At 48.7% G+C, this 17,920-nt stretch overlaps 1 protein-coding gene across 1 annotated transcript; it reads right to left on the reverse strand.

Annotated features, from left to right (window-relative positions):
- Positions 1–468: 468 nt before the first annotated feature.
- Positions 469–3,447, reverse strand: Pnma8b (PNMA family member 8B). The gene has a single exon (XM_032894346.1). It carries the CDS (start codon positions 3,034–3,036, stop codon positions 1,036–1,038), a length of 2,001 nt encoding a protein of 666 aa, XP_032750237.1. The 5' UTR covers positions 3,037–3,447; the 3' UTR covers positions 469–1,035.
- Positions 3,448–17,920: the final 14,473 nt, after the last annotated feature.

Here is a 17,920-nt window from a genome sequence, read left to right on the forward strand (position 1 = left end):
TGAACAAGGGACTCCATTGTTACATTAAGTCAAGAGTTACAAGGGCAAACAGCTGAGGAGTGGCCACTGACAGCTGGGGCACCACAGTCGGAGGGGCAGGGCTTGCCCAGAAAGCTGGAAATCTGGATTTCATGTAAGTTTTCCAAATCAGAACATATTGGTAGCGTATTACCAGTTCAACCTGTGGACACGGGCTGGTGGGGGGAGGCTTAGCTTCCCCCTCGTTCCCAACTGCAAAGCCTCAGGAGGATGGGCTAATGCAAACGCCTTCCTTCTTCCTCCTCCTGGTTCCCCTATTCTCCCTCCTCCCCAGTCCCCCCCACACACATTCCCCTCCTCTCCTTCCATTTTTATTCCTCCTCCAGCTCCCAGCCCTCTCAGACATTCATTTATGGAATACCTTCCCCTCAAAATACACACACATAAAAACGCGCACACACACACACACGCACACCACACACACACACACACACACACACACACACACACACACACACACACACACACACACACACACACACACACACACGGCCCTTAACCCTTCCAAACTCCCCTAATACGCATTGTGCCCATCACTCTTGCTTCTCCCTAATGCCCCGTCAGGGCCAGAGGTGGCTCCCAGTAGATCCCAACGGCTCGGCCAGAAACAGGTGCCTGAAAGAATGGGCCGGCAGGAGTGTCAGACACTCACGCACACTCACGCGGGGCGGGGGGAGAGGGCTCCGGAGGTAGAGCAGAGCCCCTCGGTGTCTTCAGGTCCATTTCTCCTCCGCACTCACCGGCCACTGCATCCGAGTGCCTTGTCTCTTTTCCTTGTATCTAGGCTGCAGCCATAATGATCGCTCATGCCATCTGTTCATGGAACTGAGAGGGAAAGCTGGGCACCGGCCATAGCCAGCCAGGGACACAGCGGAGCACAAAGCAAATGCACGCGGTTAAGCGAGAGGGAAGCTGCAGGGAGAAGAGAGAATAGGAGGAAACGGGAAGGGGGAAGTCCACACACAAGAGACAGGGCTCGTAGTGACATCTGCGGCACTAACGGCATTTGGGCGCCCGCCTTGGGCCCCTGCGTGCTTTCTTTCCGCGGGTAGACTTGGGAACAGCAGCTGGCTGTCCCTTGGCCTCACCAGCCCTGACACGGGCCCCGGCGCCTGCGGATCCCTTCTTCTTCTTTTTGTTGTTCCCCGCATGGTCCTCGGTTGAAGCCCCGCTCCCCGCTTTCTTCTCTGGGGTAACACCGCGGCCACGACCGCGGCCACCCCTGCGGGTTTTGCGTGCCCGGGACCCGGTGGAGACCGCGGTGGCGCCGGCCGGTGCCGAGCCTTTGGAGCCGGTGCGCGCTCTCTTGGCGCGCGGCTTCTTGGACACGCTGTCACCAGGTTCTGACTCTTCGCTGTCAGTGTCCTCGGAATCTCCCTCTGACTCTGTGTCTGAATCTTCCTCCGATTCCTCGTTGGATTCGAGATTCTCCTGGGAGGCCAGGAAAGCCAGGACCTCGGATAAACCACCTTGGCTGTGATCACACTTCCGGCCACCACTTCCACCACCGCCCCACCTGCTGGCTTCTTCCTCTCTCACAGCTTCCACCATATCTTGAGCAGCCAGGAGTGCCACCAGCTCCAAGAGGCCACCCTGGTGGCCCTCAGCGGTCCAGCCTCTGAGGAGACCTAGCCCAGATTTCTTTCCTTTAGGGCAGTTCTCTGCTTCAGCCAAGGTGGAAATGCATTCCAGAAGATTCCCATCTTCCTCTGCCTTCCTCAGAACCATGGCGTCCACCTGGCGACCTGCCTCTTCTACCTTCACCCTGGGCCCAGAGGTGTCCTTGGCCATGACGGACAGGACTTGAGGAAGGACATCTTTTTTGTCTTTTTTATCGCCCCAACCGAGGGTCTCAATCACAGAAGCGATTTTCAGCATTTCTTCTCTGGCAGAGGGGTCGGCGGGGTCTGTATAAGCCACGATAGCCACAAACTCGGGGCTATCCATTGCTTCCTTCCCTTGCTCTCCATTTTCCAGAGACTCGCTGTCGGAATCATCGTCATCGTCATCTTCGTCATCATCTTCGTCTTCATCTTCGTCTTCATCGTCATCATCGTCATCTTCATCATCATCATCCTCCACTTCTGTTTCTACCTCCACTGCGGGGGTATCTCTCACAGCCAGTAGCGCGACTAAATCAGGGACCCCGCTCTTTTCGTCTTTGATGTTTAAGCAAATAGATTCTGTCCCAGGAAGGTCTTTCTCTATCTCTTCCTTCTTAGCTTTGTCGGTGACAGTGACAAGTGCCAAAAACTCTCGGGGGCCCTCTCCTTCGTCCTGGTCACCCCGAAAGGCCCACTTCTTGGTGAGCTCTTTGGCGGCTGCTTGGAGTGTGGCATACAGGGCTCTCTGGTCTTCATCTACGCTCAGGTCCTCTGCGTAGATCTCCTCTATGACGATACCCAGGCTGTCATCAGAAGAGTCTTCCGACTCACTCCTGGCTCGGCGTCCTCCCCGGCTCCTCTTCTGGCCCTTCTGAGCCGTCAACTTGTGGCTTCTGGTTCGGCGCTTACCTCCCCGACGGCCCCGACGACGGCCGCTCCTAGCTGCCCCTTCAGAGGAGCCAGCCTTCTTGGCCTCCTTCCCTAATCCCTTGGCCTGGGCCTGGGCCTCCAATACCAGAGGGATGGCAATTTCTCTGAAGTCATCCATGGGCCTTTCATCCAGCAACAGGCGCCTCATCTGCCTAAGGACCCGCGCATCTTGCCCGCGGTCCTTACTCAGGATTTTCCAGATCCCATTCTCTCCCCTAATGTGGATAGGTATGGCAGAGTGATCGAAGTCGGCCCCAAATTCTACAAGGGCGGCCTGAGCCTTCTCCTTGGTCACGGCTCTCACAGTTCGAAGTCTGTAGTTGCCCAGGGGCTGCAAGTTCGGCCTCAGGGTAGCTTCGATGTCCGCCTGCTGCAGGCGCTCGGGGATGCCCGTGATCAGGAGGGCCCTGTGCACCTCCACTTCCAGCTCCTTACACCAATCTTGCAGAAGGTTCATAGTCATGGCGCTGCTTGGCAGAGGCTAATCTTGGGCGGGAGGGAGCCCGAGAAAGGCTAGGTCAATCCCACTCTGGAAAGGCCACCCGCAGGGTTAGAGTCCAGACTCGGGTTTGGGGCTCTGGGTTTTAGCTACCTGCTATCTAGAGGGACGACGCAACGATCTTCCCCCGGGGCAATCCGAGGGTCTGCAGGGGGCTTACGTGTACGTTCTCCGGGCTGGCCCGGGTTGTTCCTCCCTTTGTCCCTGACAACCCAGATGACTGGACGCGGCTGGTGGGGTACAGGAGGACGGCAATCAATGCACCTGGTGGGCGTGGGGTGGGTGGGAGCAGCGGCTCGCCGGTGCTCCCGCGGAGTCTGGAGCGAAGCGCGTAGCCAGGTCTAGACGCTCAGCGGGGCCGCTGCGGAACGGCAGCCTCAGTCTGCGCCTGCGCGGACTCAGTCGCCTCCCCGCCCCCTCCTGCTAGTCCCTGTCTCCATAGTAACACTGCAGGCAGCAGCTGGGGTCTGCCCGGGTACGGTCGCAGCAGCTGCTCTTAAAGGGCCAGGTGGGAAGGAGGGCTTAGGGACTGGTGAGCCAAGAAGGACAAAGTCACTGTGGAAACCACTGAAAGAGATCAGTCTCGCTTCAAAGAATAGAGACCGCCTTTGAAAGAAGAGAGACTTCCACCAGGGCCATTTATTTTGGTTTTGTTTTTTGAGGCAAGGTCTCCTGTAGACCAGGCTAGCCTTGAACTTGCCATGTAGCAAGGATGACCTTGAACTTCTGAGTCTCCTGCTTCCACCCTCCTCACAAGTACTGCGATTACAGGCCTGAGTGATGTCTAGCCTGCGTTGTTTTATTAATGTGTTTCTGGCACTCGAGGCCAGGGTTGCGTGCATGCTGCGCAAGCACTCTACCAACTACATCCTCATTACCATGGGACAGATGGACCTCTGATTAATAAAGCCCAAATTAAACTGTCCTTTGGAGGTGTGACCTCACACGGGCTCTATGTTTTAAGGTATAGGGGGTCTCAATCCAGGTCAGCTGTCCTTTATGAGCTGAGGGGTATCATTTGGGTATACGGGACCCAGCAAGTGGGTACTAGACTCACGGAGGGAGACCAGCTTCACTCATGGTTGTTCTTATATTCTGTTTTTGAAATAGGAGCTCACTTTGTAGCCCAGGTTAGCCTGGAACTTGTGTAGCCCAGGTTAGCCACTCATAGAAATCTATCTGCCTCTGCCTCTCTGCCTCTCTCCCTCTCTGCCTCTGCCCCTCTGCCCCTCTGCCCCTCTGCCCCTCTGCCCCTCTGCCCCTCTGCCCCTCTGCCCCTCTGCCCCTCTGCCCCTCTCTCCCTCTCTCCCTCTCTGCCTCTGCCCCTCTCTCCCTCCGCCCCTCTGCCCCTCTGCCCCTCTGCCCCTCTGGCCCTCTGCCTCCTGAATGTTGGGATTAAGATTGCGTGCTAGCACACCTGCATCCTTTTGGGGTTTGGTTTTTGAAACAGGATATTACTACGTAGCCCAGGGTAGCCTCAAACTCCTGGCAATCCTCCTGCCTCAGAATGCTGAGGTCATAGGTGTGAACCACTGTATAGAGGTCTTCCAAAGTCTTTATTTTTAATTTTTTATTTATAATCTGTGTGTGTGTGTGTGTATGTGTGTGTGTGTATACAATGTATGTGGGTGGAGCACGCCTGTGCATAGCATATGTAGGAAGTCAGAGGACAACTCTTAGGAGGTCAGCTCTCACCCACCATCATCTCCATTGCTTTGAAGGCCCTTGAGCTGACTGCGCTCCATCGATGGGGTTGAACAGACTGTCTGCTGGATTTATACTCTATCCTTACTGCTTTCCCAGCCGCAACTTTGAGAATCTTCTAGAACTTTCCCTAACCTGTTTGCTTCTCTGTGAAATAGTGACAGCCATGGCTCCTTTTCCTAAGGAACCTGGTTGTCCTGGAGACCCTAACCCTGGAAAGTGAGGGGAGAGAAGCCGGCTTACAGCTGCCTCTCCTTGAACACTGGCTGTGCTACTGTTTACTGAGGCTCGACATTACATAAGCGTTTGTTAAATAATGAAGAAACTGAACAGAACAAAACCACCTTGGGTTCCCACCATCTCCGGCTTTGTTATTTGCTTTGTCAGTAGGGAAAAAAAGGTTGATGGCACAGTTCCCATGGCAACCAGGCACTGCGCAAACCGCTTACCTGCTCTTCGTCTTCTTGATCCTAAATTGGATGTCCCTCAGACACGAAACACCATACTAGCCTCAAATGAAAAATGCCTGCGTGACATGACATTTTACAGTAGCCACCATTAATTAATAAAAAGCAGAAGTGAATTTTCTGAATAGATTTTATCTACCCCCAAATTCACATTATCTCCAGATAGGCTTGGGTTCCAAAAACTTTTTTTTACATTTCTTTCACTCTGTGTGTGTGTGTGTGTGTGCACGTGTGAGTGTGCTGTGTGCACGTGTGTATCCATGCATATGTGCGCATGTTTGTGTGTTCATGTGCATGTGTGTGCATGAGTGAATGTGTGAGTGTGTGCACTCAAGTGCTCCTGTGTGTGAGCATGTACACATGCATGTTTGTATGTGTGCATGTGTGCATATGCATGCCCATGTACCATGGCACATGTATAGAGTTCAGAAGACAACTTGGTCCGTTCTCTCCTTCCACCATGTGGAAACGGAGGATTCAGCTCTAGTCTTCAGGCTTGGTGGCAAACACTTTTACCTGTTAAGCAACCTTCCTGTCCCTAGTTTGGGGTTTGTCCGTTTGTTTTGAGACAGGCTTTCCCTCTGGAGTGCAGGCTGCGTTTGAACTTTCAACAATCCTGTCTCAGCCAACTATGGCTGGGATTATATAAAGCCAGCCACAACACCTGGCTGTGTGCACTGTCTTTGCACAGAGCAATGGAAGCCATTGTTCGTTTTGCTGCTCATAATGAGTCTCTTTGGATCAGACAAGGGTTCGGCAGCCACAGATGGCTTCCAGGCATTCATGGTGAGATAATCATCAGGGATGTGTGCTGTGGACACGGAGGCACTGGAGTGATCTGGATCCACAGGACAAGATGAGAAGCCTAAACCGGGTGCCTTTTTACCTCTGCTGTGGACAGCTAGCTGTAGGTAAAGCTGGCATGGAAATGAATCCCATATAATGAACTGTATACGATCGAGGGCAAGTGAGATGGCTCAGCAGGCTAAGGAGCCTGCTGTGCCACACCTGAGGACCCAGGTTCAATTCCTGGGTAACTTTCTGTTGTTTCACTTTCCTCTAACCACACATACACATGGTAGCCACCCACGAAAACTCATGGAGACACACTAACAATAGTAGTAAATAAAACTTAAACTCTGTAGTTAAAACGAAATGAGCCTTCAGGCTGCCATAGCAAGTTAAGGCATTTGTCAACAAGCCAGCCAACCTGAGTCCCATCCCCAGACCTACAGAGGAGGAGAGAACTGGAAACCATCGTCATGGACGCTGTCTTCTGACCCCCACTCACATGCAAGGGTACACATGAACCCCAAACACGTACAAGACAAAGTGAAGAAATAAATGATTAAATAAATACATGTAATAAACTTTTAATAAAAATATAAAGTGTACAACACATTGTTCACATGGTAATAAACATCTGTTAACCTGTATACGCTAGTTTGAAATCTGGGGGTTTGGGGGGCTGGTGGCCACACTAAGCCTTATTACATTGTTCTGACTGGCCTGGAATCCTCCTGCCTCTGCCTCCCCAGAACTAGGATCGCAAGGATGCAAAGCTATACCCGGACAAAGCCTTTGCAAGTTCACATTCTATTGCTCTGATTGGGGTTTGTAGCCCAGGCTATCTTTGAGCTCCTGATCCAATCTCCTTCCGTAGGCATAGTGGGCATGCTTGGAATACAGATGCGCACCTGCAAGCCTGGGGTTTGGTTTGCTTTTTTGTTTTTCTTGTTTGGGTAGAGAATTAGGGACCCAAACTCCCAGAAGGTAGGTCTGGTCCTGAAGAAGCAGAGGCTCGCTCGGGTGCAGACACCTCAGACCGTTGGATAAGGATAGACTAGAACCTTGCTTCTCTAAGCAAAAGATTGAGTGGGGACCAGCCCGGAGCACCCAGAGCCCCACAAGTGTGTTTTCCAGCCCTTCCCTGAACACTTCCTCTGGAGTCACAGCCTCTTTGGATTTAGGAAGAACCTGTGGCTGGCCATGCTGCAGCCCCCGAGGTTACCATGGAGACGGAAGGAAGAAAAAGCATGTAAAATGTTTTATGAGATTCTTTTCTAATTCCTGTGTTTGAGGGGAAAAAAAGAAGCGGCATCTGAGGCCAGAGGCCTGGCATGCTAGCACCTGCCACCCTGTCACAGCAGCGGATGGAGGATCAGGGATTCGAGGACAGCTTTCACTACATACCAAGCGCCAGTCCAGCCTGAGCTGTGAATCGGACTGTAAAAAGGAGGGAGGCTGCTGGCTGGGCTGTGCACGCTTGTAATCAGTGCCAAGGAAGCAGAAACACAAGGTTCCCTGCAGCACCCTGGGCCAGCCAACCTGGCTGAGGCAGTGAACACCAGCCTCAAAGAAAGACCTCGCATCAAGAAGCCAGGTAGAGGGCCAGTGAGTTGGTTCAGTGGGTAGTGAGGCTTGCTGCCAAGCTTGAAGACCTGTGTTCAAAACCTGAAGCTACCTTATAAAAGGAGAGAACCAACTCTTGCAAGCTGTGCTCTAACCTCTTCTTCATTCATGGCGTGGCACACTCACAAATATATGTGCACATATACATGTAGTGATTTTCTTAAAATATTTTGTTTTTTAACTAAAGTGGAGAGTGATTTGAGGAAGATACCTGACACAAACTTACACACACACACACACACACACACACACACACACAGTTGCACAGTGGGGCAGGGAAGAGAGGAGGGAGGAGAGAGAGAGAGAGAGAGAGAGACAGAGACAGAGACAGAGACAGAGACAGAGCGAGAGCGCACCATGCCAAAGTGATGGTGGAGTAAGAATTCTAAAACAAAAACACTAGCTGCCCTTTTCACTGCCGATCTCTTCCCAGTGTTCAGTGGAATTTTCCAGAGCCTGCGTGGTATTTGATATTGCAGCTGACAAGGAAAGCGTAGGTAGGTGGACTATGGAGTGACACATGAATGAGATTTGTGAAGCCTTACAAGAAATTGTACCCTCCCAGGCAGGCCCAGGAAAGGCACACAAAGCGGGGTGGAAACTATAGAAGCTGAGAATGAAGAGGAGTGCCAGAAATGCTGTCTTCTGACTATGCCCATGCACTCACTAACCATAGCAGCTGTGGCTATGCACTCAAGACCTGTGCAAGCACACGCACGCGCACGCGCGCACACACACACACACACACACACACACACACACACACACACACACACACGAGTGTGGGGGGAGGGGAGGAGAGAGAGAGAACAAACAGAAGGGGACTAACTGGAAAGGAGTGGGTTCTGTAGGAATGAGAAGGGGGATAAAAGATGGTCAGTGAGCTTGGGGCACCCCTTCAATCTCAGCGCTCCAGAGGCAGAGGCAGGTGAATCTGTGTGAGGATGAGGTTAGCCTGGTCTATGAATCCAGTCCAGGATAGTCAGGGCTTCACGGGGTCCTGGGGGTGGGGGTATGAGGGGTGGTAAGTGGTCCACCTGTGAAATTGCCAAATTGTTAAATTGTTAGAAACAAAAGAAGATGCCCTTTAAGCAATAAAATCTGTTGAAGAGCCTTCATCATTTTTTATGCCACAGAGTGAATAGATAGATAGATAGATAGATAGATAGATAGATAGATAGATAGATAGATGGATGGATGGATGGATGGATGGATGGATGGATGGATGGATGGATAGATATGGATAGATAGATAGATAGATAGATAGATAGATAGATAGATAGATAGATAGATAGATAGATGGGTGGATAGTATATCTATCAAACAAACAAAACCCAGACAAACAAGTATGGCTGCGCTGAGACAGAGGAACGGCTGCAGAGGTGGCTCAGGGATTAAGAGCACTTGTTGCTTGCGCAGAGGACCCAGCTTTGGTTTCCGGCACCCACATGGTGTCTCACAACCATTTGTACCTCCAGTTTTAGGAAACTGGATGCTTTCTTCTGACTTCTGTGGGCTCCAAGTACACCTGTGGTACGCCCACATACATGCAGGTAAAACATTCCCACGCAAAATAAAATAAAATAAAATAAATCTTAAAAAAACAAGACAAACAAACAAAAAACTAGCACTAGGCAGTGGTGGCTCTCGTTCCATTACTTAGGCAGGTGGGTCTCTGAGTTTGAGGCCAGCCTGGTCTACAGAGTGAGTTCCAAGACAGCCAGGGCTACACAGAGAAACCCTGTCTCAAAAGAAAAGAAGACTGAAAGGGTAGTTCAGATAGCAGAGTGCACACCTGTAACTGAGAAGTAATGCCAGGAGGATCAGAAGTTCAAGGTCATCCTCAGCTACTCCTGGGGCTAGCCTGGGCTATATGGGAACCTGTCTCCAAAACAATAAAAATAAAATCAGGGCTGGGTAATTTGGCCCAGTTCCTGCCGAATAGCCCGACAATTTGAGTTCCATCCCCAGGACCCACGTGGTGAACAAAGAGAACTATTGTCCTCTAACCTCCACACACAACTGTGGTACAGTCCTGTGCACAAGAAGAACACACACACAACGGATAGATAGACAGATAATAAATAAATAAATATGTAATGTTTTTAAAATCCTCTCTAAGTTAAAGGAAAATGAAAAGGAAAAAAACTGGAATTTTCTGAGTCAGAGCCTTAGAGAATACATCACAATGTTCCCTGGCGCCCCCAGATAAGCAAATGATTGCGGGGTTGTTTTTTTGCAGCAGGCTATGACTGAGCTGTGTGGGAGCTGAGAGCACACAGGTTGGTCCTCTTTCAGCCCCACTGGCTCTGTTGCCCTGGCAACCAGATCAGCACATCCTTAGCGCAAGATCAATTTAACCACCTCGCATCTGAGTGGAAATGCCCTACAGAATACGGGTTTTGAAGAACTGTATTCTTAATTTTATTTTTCATTATTCCCAATTAGTCAATAATAAACTTTATTAAAAATAAATGAATTAAAACAAAAAGCTGTTGATCTCACCTGCTTTGGTGTCTTTAAAAATGACACACATGTGCACACACACAGAGGCACACACACATTTTGTTTGCTGGTTTGTGTTTTGAGAGTCTCGTGTAGCCCAGGCTAGCCTGGAATTCCCTGATCTTTCTGCATCCACTTCCTGAGTACTGGGCCGAGGAGCATGCCCCCACAGTGTCCAGTAAAATACACCCTTTCTTTTTTTCTTTTTTAGACGGGCTCCTCTTTCCTGTTCCTCCCTTTCCCTGAGCAACTCATTATTATTATTATTATTATTATTATTATTATTATTATTATTATTATTATTATTATTGTTGTTGTTGTTATTCCTCTTCTTCATCTAAAGATGTATTTAGTTATTATTCATATAATATTCTGCCTGCATGTATGGCTACACACCAGAAGAGGGCACCAGATCCCATTGTAGATGGTTATGAACCACCATGTGGTTGCTGGGAATTGAACTCAGGGCCTTTGGAAGAACAGACAGTGCTCTTAACCGCTGGGCCGTCTCTCCAGCTACCCTTTTTTTTTTTTTTTTTTTAATGCCAATACCTTATTCTGACGTTTATGTTGAATGGGTATCACCACCAGAGGACAATGCATGCATGTGCTCTAAGTAGTAGGAACGCTGAATCAAGAAACTAGGCTAAGCTATATATCTCAAGAACCTGACTCAAAATGTCGTACGTAAAAAAGTATATAAATTTTAAAAATATGTACAGAAGCTGGGTAGTAGTGATGGTGGTGGTGCACACCTTTAATCCCAGAACTCAGGAGGTGGAGGTGGGTTGATCTCTGAGTTTAAGGCCAGTCTGGTCTACAGAACCAATTCTAGGACAGCCAGGGCCACAAAGAGAAAACAAAACGTGTCAGAGTGCAATGCCCAGAGCAGACAGAAGAGGGCGCCGGATCTCCTGGCGCTGAAGTTCCTGGCACCTGTGAGCCACGTAGCATGGGAATTGGGAACCTAACTCCGGTCCTTTGGAGAAGCAGCATATGCTCTTAACTACTCAGCCATCTCTCCATCTCCCCCCACCCCCATTTTTTCCTTTTCTTTTGGGGTTAGAGAGCTGGCTCAGCAGTTAAGAGCACTGGCTGCTGTTGCAGAGGTCCCTGGGGTAGCTCACAACTTCCTGTAGCACTAGTTCCAGTGTGGTCAGACCCAGCACCAGGCATGCCATACATACATTCAGGCAAAACACCAACGCACATAAAATAATTGATTAATTAATTATTTTTTTAAAAATTGTATAATTAAAAAAAAAAGTGTGTCAAGGGATGGTGGAATGTCTCTGGAGATAAAAACATGTGTTGCCTGATGATCAGAGTTCAAACCCTGGACCCCACACAATGGAACTACCTCCAGACGGCTGTCCTCTGATCTCCACAAGTGAGTCATGTCCTCTACCCACACATACAAAAACTAATCAATGTACTTTACTCTTTTAAGGCTGCTAAACCTGGACTAAGGTGATCAGAGCACACAGAAGATGCATGTGAATGGAACCGTGCTTGACTGATGCTGCACACCTGTAACCCCAACTCTAGGGGTGGGGGTGGAGGTGAGAGATGAGGTGTTGATGTCAGGAGCTCCATGCTAATCGCTGGATTGTGAACCTCAGGCAGGCACAGCAGGGCACCCCTTTAATCCCAGCACTAGGGAAGCAGAGGCAGGCAGCTCTCTGTAGTTTGAGGCCAGCCTGGTCTACATAGTGAGTTCCAGGACAGCCAAGGCTATGTAGAGAAACCCTGTCTCAAAAAAAATTTTTTTTCATTTGACAAAGATTCAAGGGGCTGGAGAGATAGCTCAGTGGTTAGGAGCACTGATTGCTCTTCCAGAGGTCCTGAGTTCAATTCCCAGCAACCACATGGTGGCTCACAACCATCTGTAATGAGATCTGATGCCCTCTTCTGGGTGTCTGAAGACAGTGACATGTACTTATATAAAACAAATAAATAAATCTTTAAAAAAAATAAAAATAAAAAGATTAAAAGGGCTGGAGAGATGGCTCAGTGGTTAAGAGCAATGACTGCTCTTCCAGAGGTCCTGAGTTCAATTCCTGGTAACCACATGGTGGCTTCCAACCATCTGACCTTTCCTTCCATGTGACTCCTAGTTAGCCTTCCTTCACCAATCCTCTTGATCAATTAGATTCCTCATCCCTGCGTAGTCACTGTTATTAATGTGGGGACGGATAGGCTCAGGGCTCTACCTATCCTGGGACCTAGAGCTAACCTTGCCTGAACCCCATTCAGTCCTGGACTTTGAGGTAATGTGAGTCAGTTAAGCCCTTTACACTAATCTTCTTAAATCATTTTTCTTGGATTTCTATGCTTGGAACCCACAGGGTATTTATATGCTGAAAGTGGTGGCTCATGGCTGTAATTCCAACATTCAGGAAGCTGAGGCAGGAGAGTCATGGGTCCAAGGCTAGTCTAGGCTGCATAGTGAAACTCTGTCTCCACAATGGGGTGGGGTTTGGGATAGCGATGGCTCAGCAGATAAGGGGATTGGCACTAAGCCTGACAACCTGGGCTGGGTTCTCAGGCACCACAGAATGGAAACAGAGAACTGACCCTCTCAAATGGTCCTCTGACTTCCGCCCCTGTACTGTGGGGCTTGCCCTCTCTCACACACAATAGGTAAATACAATGTAATTTTAAAACACAAAGGCAAAACAAACCTCAGGGGAAAAAAACACAGTTTTAATAACCCATAACCTACAGCACTGTCCAGGCTCCCAAGATAAATTGGCATAGGAAGATAGGACACTGTTTCCAGGAAGGACAGGAAAAGGGTGTTCCAATGTCTGGGGCACCATAATTTGCCACAGGCTTTGTGACTGTTGGACCCCTAGGTCTCTTGTCAACAGAGAGCATGGTCTCACTGCCCCTGGAGCCCATATTCATGTATATGCCGGATCACGGAGCTTCCAGATCACGCATGCTCACAAGGACCGTGGGCTCAAGCCCAGGATGGACCGCAGATAAAGAAGTCATTAGCCTTAGCTCCGATTTTATTTACTTCTTTTTTTTTTTTTTTTTTTTTGTTCTTTTTTTTGGGTTGGGGACTGAATAGGGTTGTTTTAGGACTAGCCATTCAACCATTGGAAAATCAACCCCTTTATTTCATCCCTAGTGCTGTTTTTATTCCCTCCCTCCCATATGTACATCATTGTTTTAGGACTAGCCATTCAATATTGGAAAATCAATTAGGGGTTCATCCCTGGGGAAGACTAATTCTCTCCCTCTCTCCCTCAGCACTCATTATCTGTAGCTCTTTTATTTCAGGAGTGGGAGTATCAGGAAGTTCTCCCCACCCACACTGGCATGTCAACGGGTGTCCAGGTTGAGGGCTTATCAGGCATACGGTTGAGATGTCATGGATGCAGCTTCTCTGTCGTGTATGTAAAAGACACAATCTCACAGTTCCACATTACCCTCCTGACAGAGACCAAATACAGCACCCCACGACCCGTCATAGCACAGAGAACTGACCATGGGGAGCTCAACCCCCAATGGTGCATACGCAGTATAAGCCCTTTTGTTTCGTTTTGGCTTTGGAGATAGAGTTTCTCTGTGTAGCTCTGGCTGTCCTGGAACTCGCTCTGTAGACCAAGCTGGACTCAAACTCAGAGATCCATCTCTCTTTGCCTCCCAAGTGCTGGGATTAAAGGCATTCGCCACCAAGGCATGGCTAGAAGCCAAGGAGGGGTTGACTGGCTTATCTGAGATTCAGACACTGTGGAGTCTACCTGCAGAGGGAAAGTACAGCGCCCTAGACATATCTAGAGGAGTCACTGTAGCTATGGAGCATCTGGGATCATACTTCAGGTGCTGGAGGGGCCACTATTAACATACCAATAGAGAGCTCTCTGGATGCCACGGGAAGGAGGCCAAGCCTTAGATTAAACACCATTTAACAGTTCAGCCGTGAAAACAAAACTAAGGGCTAGAGTGTAGCTTTGTCGGTAGGATGCTTGCCTAGCATGCACGAATATATGGGTCTGATCCCCAGCAACTCATAAAGCCAGCTGTACAGATTCACGCCTGTCACTTCAGGACTCGGAAAGTGGAAGTAGTAGAATCAGGAGTTTGAAGGCAGAAGGATGGGGAGTTTGAGGCTAGCTGGGGTTACCTGAGACGCTGTCTCGAAAAGGTAAATAATTAAAGAAGAAAATGAACAAATAAACACATAAAGCGAGAGTGAGGAGTGCTTTCCCCTGCAGGTGTTTGGGGAAGGGTACCATTTTGCATACCAAAGTTGGCCGGAAGACTGTTTATGTAAGTCTGTCCTTGACAGAATCATTTGAACAAAAGAATCTGAGATTCTCTTATAAATTGTTCCTAGGACTGAACAAAAAGACCTCCCCCCTCACCCCCCAAGACTGTTGAATGCTGATTGGTTGCATCTCTATTATCTGTTGCTATGGTGACAAGGCAGTAAACCCTCACCTCTATTTTGTAGAGAATAATACCTGAGGGTTTATGAAATCAGAAAAACGGTTTTGTCTGTGTGTGTGTGTGTGCGCGCGCGCGCGTGTGTGTGTGTGTGTGTGTGTGTGTGTGTTAAAAGGGAGGAGGGGAGAGGAGAGGGAGAGGGAGAGGGAGAGGGAGAGAGAGCAAGAGAGAGCGAGAGCAAGGGCAGAACATAGGACAATTATTTTCAGGAGATGGTTCTCTACTTTTATCATGGATTCTAGGGATTGAACTCAGGTAGTCAGCTTTGGCGGCAAGTGAATGACACAACCCAATTTCCTGATATTGTTTTACCCTCATATTTACATAAACAAACTCAGCAGTAGAGCCCCTGCCTAGAATCCCCCAGTGAGGGGCTGGGGTGTGGTTAAGTGGTAGAGCCCTTGCTTAACATACAGTAGCTCCTGGATTTCATCCTCAGTAGTACAAAAACAACAATTAACAACTTGTTTTTCTTTTATTTCTTTTATTTGTTGGTTTTATTTTAGTTTTTTCACAGGGGGTCTCATTCTGTAGCTCAGGCTGTGCTAGAACTCACTATGTAGCCCAGGCTGGCCTCAAAATTATAGCAATTCTCCTGTCTCTGCCTCCCTTTTATGGCAGGACAGATATGAGGTGCCATGGCCAACTTTATCTCCTAGTTTATTAGGGTACCTAGGTATCTGTGGCTCCCTCTAGGGAACACCTGACCCCCACAAGTACTCCAGTGTGAACCCCCACTTCCACACACTATCCCTTCAGGTCTTAACTAGCTATGTGCTGGAGACATCTGTTCTCTCCCTCCTGGTGACTCTCCGTAGTAGCCTTTCACAAAGTGACCAGAAAATGAGTGACACAGCCCGAGTTTTCCTGTTATCTGATCCGATTTCTGACAGTCCAGCCTGTTTCCTATATCCAAGTTTTGAATACTGTTGTTTCGAATTGCATTCAAAGAGGTTTAGACTCCAGAAAGACCGAAAGCTTAGAGGTAGAAGATCATAAACGTTCCCATAGCACCACCTGGTGGTCAACGGTGGTAAGCAGTAATTGAGAGGGGGCATTGAAGTATGTAATTGGGTTTTTTGGCTCAGAACCTGTCATCTCAGCCACTCAAGATGTTGAGGCAGGAGAGGAATGCCCAATCTACATATGTAGTGAGCTCAACATCTTCCTGGCTCGCTTTTGAAGATGTAACCTGAAAACTAAAAATGAAATTGAGCATGGTGGTCCCCATCATTAATCTCAGCACGCAGGAGGCAGAGGTAGGTGGATTTCTGTGAGTTTGAGGTCAGCCTGCTCTATACAGTGAGAGTTTCAGGCCAGCCAGGCCTATGTAGAAAGACCCTGTCTCAAAATAGGGGCAGGAGCCTCCTATATGGCTCAGCGAGTACTGGAACTTGCTGGCCACACCTGGTGGCATACGTTTAGAACCTCAGAACCCACAATGGAAGGAGAGAATGGACTCCAGTAAGTCGCCCTCTGCCTTCTACATATTTGCCATGTACACATAGATACACAAAGATCGACGAGAGAGAGAGAGAGAGAGAGAGAGAGAGAGAGAGAGAGAGAGAAACTACGTATTGAAAGAAACAAAAGTGAGTTGGGTGGTGGTGACGCACACCTTGAATCCCAGTCAGCACTCGGCCAGCTTAGTCTACAGAGGAAGTTCCATGACAGCCAAGGCTACACAGAGAAGCCCTGTCTCAAACACACACACACACACACACACACACACACACACACACACACACAATATTTTTTCTTTTTTCCAGGAGCTGGGGACCGAACCCAGGGCCTTGCGCTTGCTAGGCAAGCGCTCTACCACTGAGCTAAATCCCCAACCCCCCACAATGCTTTTTTTCTTAAATGAAAGAAAAGGTGTGGGAGATGTGGCTTAATGATGGAGTACATGCTGGGTTCAATTCCCAGCAACTGAAAAAATAAATAAATAAAAATTCTCGAAAATACAGTTGAAAGGAGTCTTGTGAAGTTCTAGCACAAAATGTTACTATATTCTGAAACCAATCACCACCCTGAATCAGCGGATGGTTTTAACTGGCTGTCTGCCTTCATCTGTTGCCATGGTGATAGCCATTCCCTCTGATGCTGTTAAAAGGAAGACCTGCTTGTTAAGTTTTCTCCCACAAAATCAGAAAGGGATCATTGGTTCTATTTTCCACAAACAGACTAGAGCCCAAGGCCTGTGCCTTTGACCCAGTTGGGGGTTAGGGCTCTATCAACCAGGGTAGGAATTAGTTCAGAGAGATGGTAGGACTATTCTCCAGAGAGCCCTCTAGTGGCATATGAATGAACTGCAGGGCTCTTGGATGTCTATTCCCAGCCTTGCCTGTGGCCTGAGGGTTCTCCATCTGTCCTCACTGCAGTCCTAACAGAGAGGTTAGGTCTCCAGCCTGAAATCACACAGCCAAGAATAAAAGGAGCGATGATTTTCATATATAAACCTGCGATGGCTCAGCAGTTGAGAGCACTGGCTTCTTTACCAGAGGACGCAGGTTCAAATCCCAGCATCCTTATAATGGCTCATAACCATCTGTAACTCCATTCCCAGGGATATCTGATGCCTTCCCCAAAAGGCACCAGGTTAGCCTATGGTGCCTGGCCACACATCCAGTCATGTGGAATAAAATAAGAAAGTACATAAGTAAAAAGATACAGATTTAAAGAGAAAGAAAGAAAGAAACCCAGATCTCTTTGACTGAGCACTTAATGTAGAGCGAATGTGTAGACAGATCCAAAGGGTGACACATATACTTCACAGGGGTCGCCGCAGACAAATCTGTTGGCAAGAGACACACAACAGCCGGACACCTACGGTCATGATAAACCACAGCTAGTGGGCCCTACACTATGCTCCAAAAACAAAATGTCACTAAATCCTCCTGATAAATTTTGAAAGAAAAATTACTGCAGTTCCCATTGCACAGAAAAAGAGACCGAGGTTCGGAGACGACCATGAAACCGTTGCAGATCACACAGCCAACAAGGACGTGAACCAGAGCTGGGAGATGTCGTCTCTGACAACTGTTTAGGGAGGGACACGGGCAGTAGGCCAAGTGTGAGCCTGACTCAGTGCAGGGAGTGTTCTCAGGGCTGGGACTGGTGGCTCATGACTGTAATCCTAGCACTTGGGAGGCTGAGGCAGGAGGACTGCTATGAATTCAAAGACAACATGGGTTACAGGAAGGAAAAAAAGCAAGAAAGGAAAGAACGGAGGGCATCCCTGCAGGACAATCAATTTGCATATGTCTAATTTGCATATCTCTACTGGCAGTGTCCTAGCA

Source organism: Rattus rattus, chromosome 2 (genome assembly GCF_011064425.1).
Source record: "Rattus rattus isolate New Zealand chromosome 2, Rrattus_CSIRO_v1, whole genome shotgun sequence".
Lineage (NCBI taxonomy): Eukaryota > Metazoa > Chordata > Mammalia > Rodentia > Muridae > Rattus > Rattus rattus.

Coding starts and splice junctions, on each gene's coding strand:
- Pnma8b (XM_032894346.1), bottom strand. CDS start 3,036: ATGACTATGAACCTTCTGCAAGATTGGTGTAAGGAGCTGGAAGTGGAG.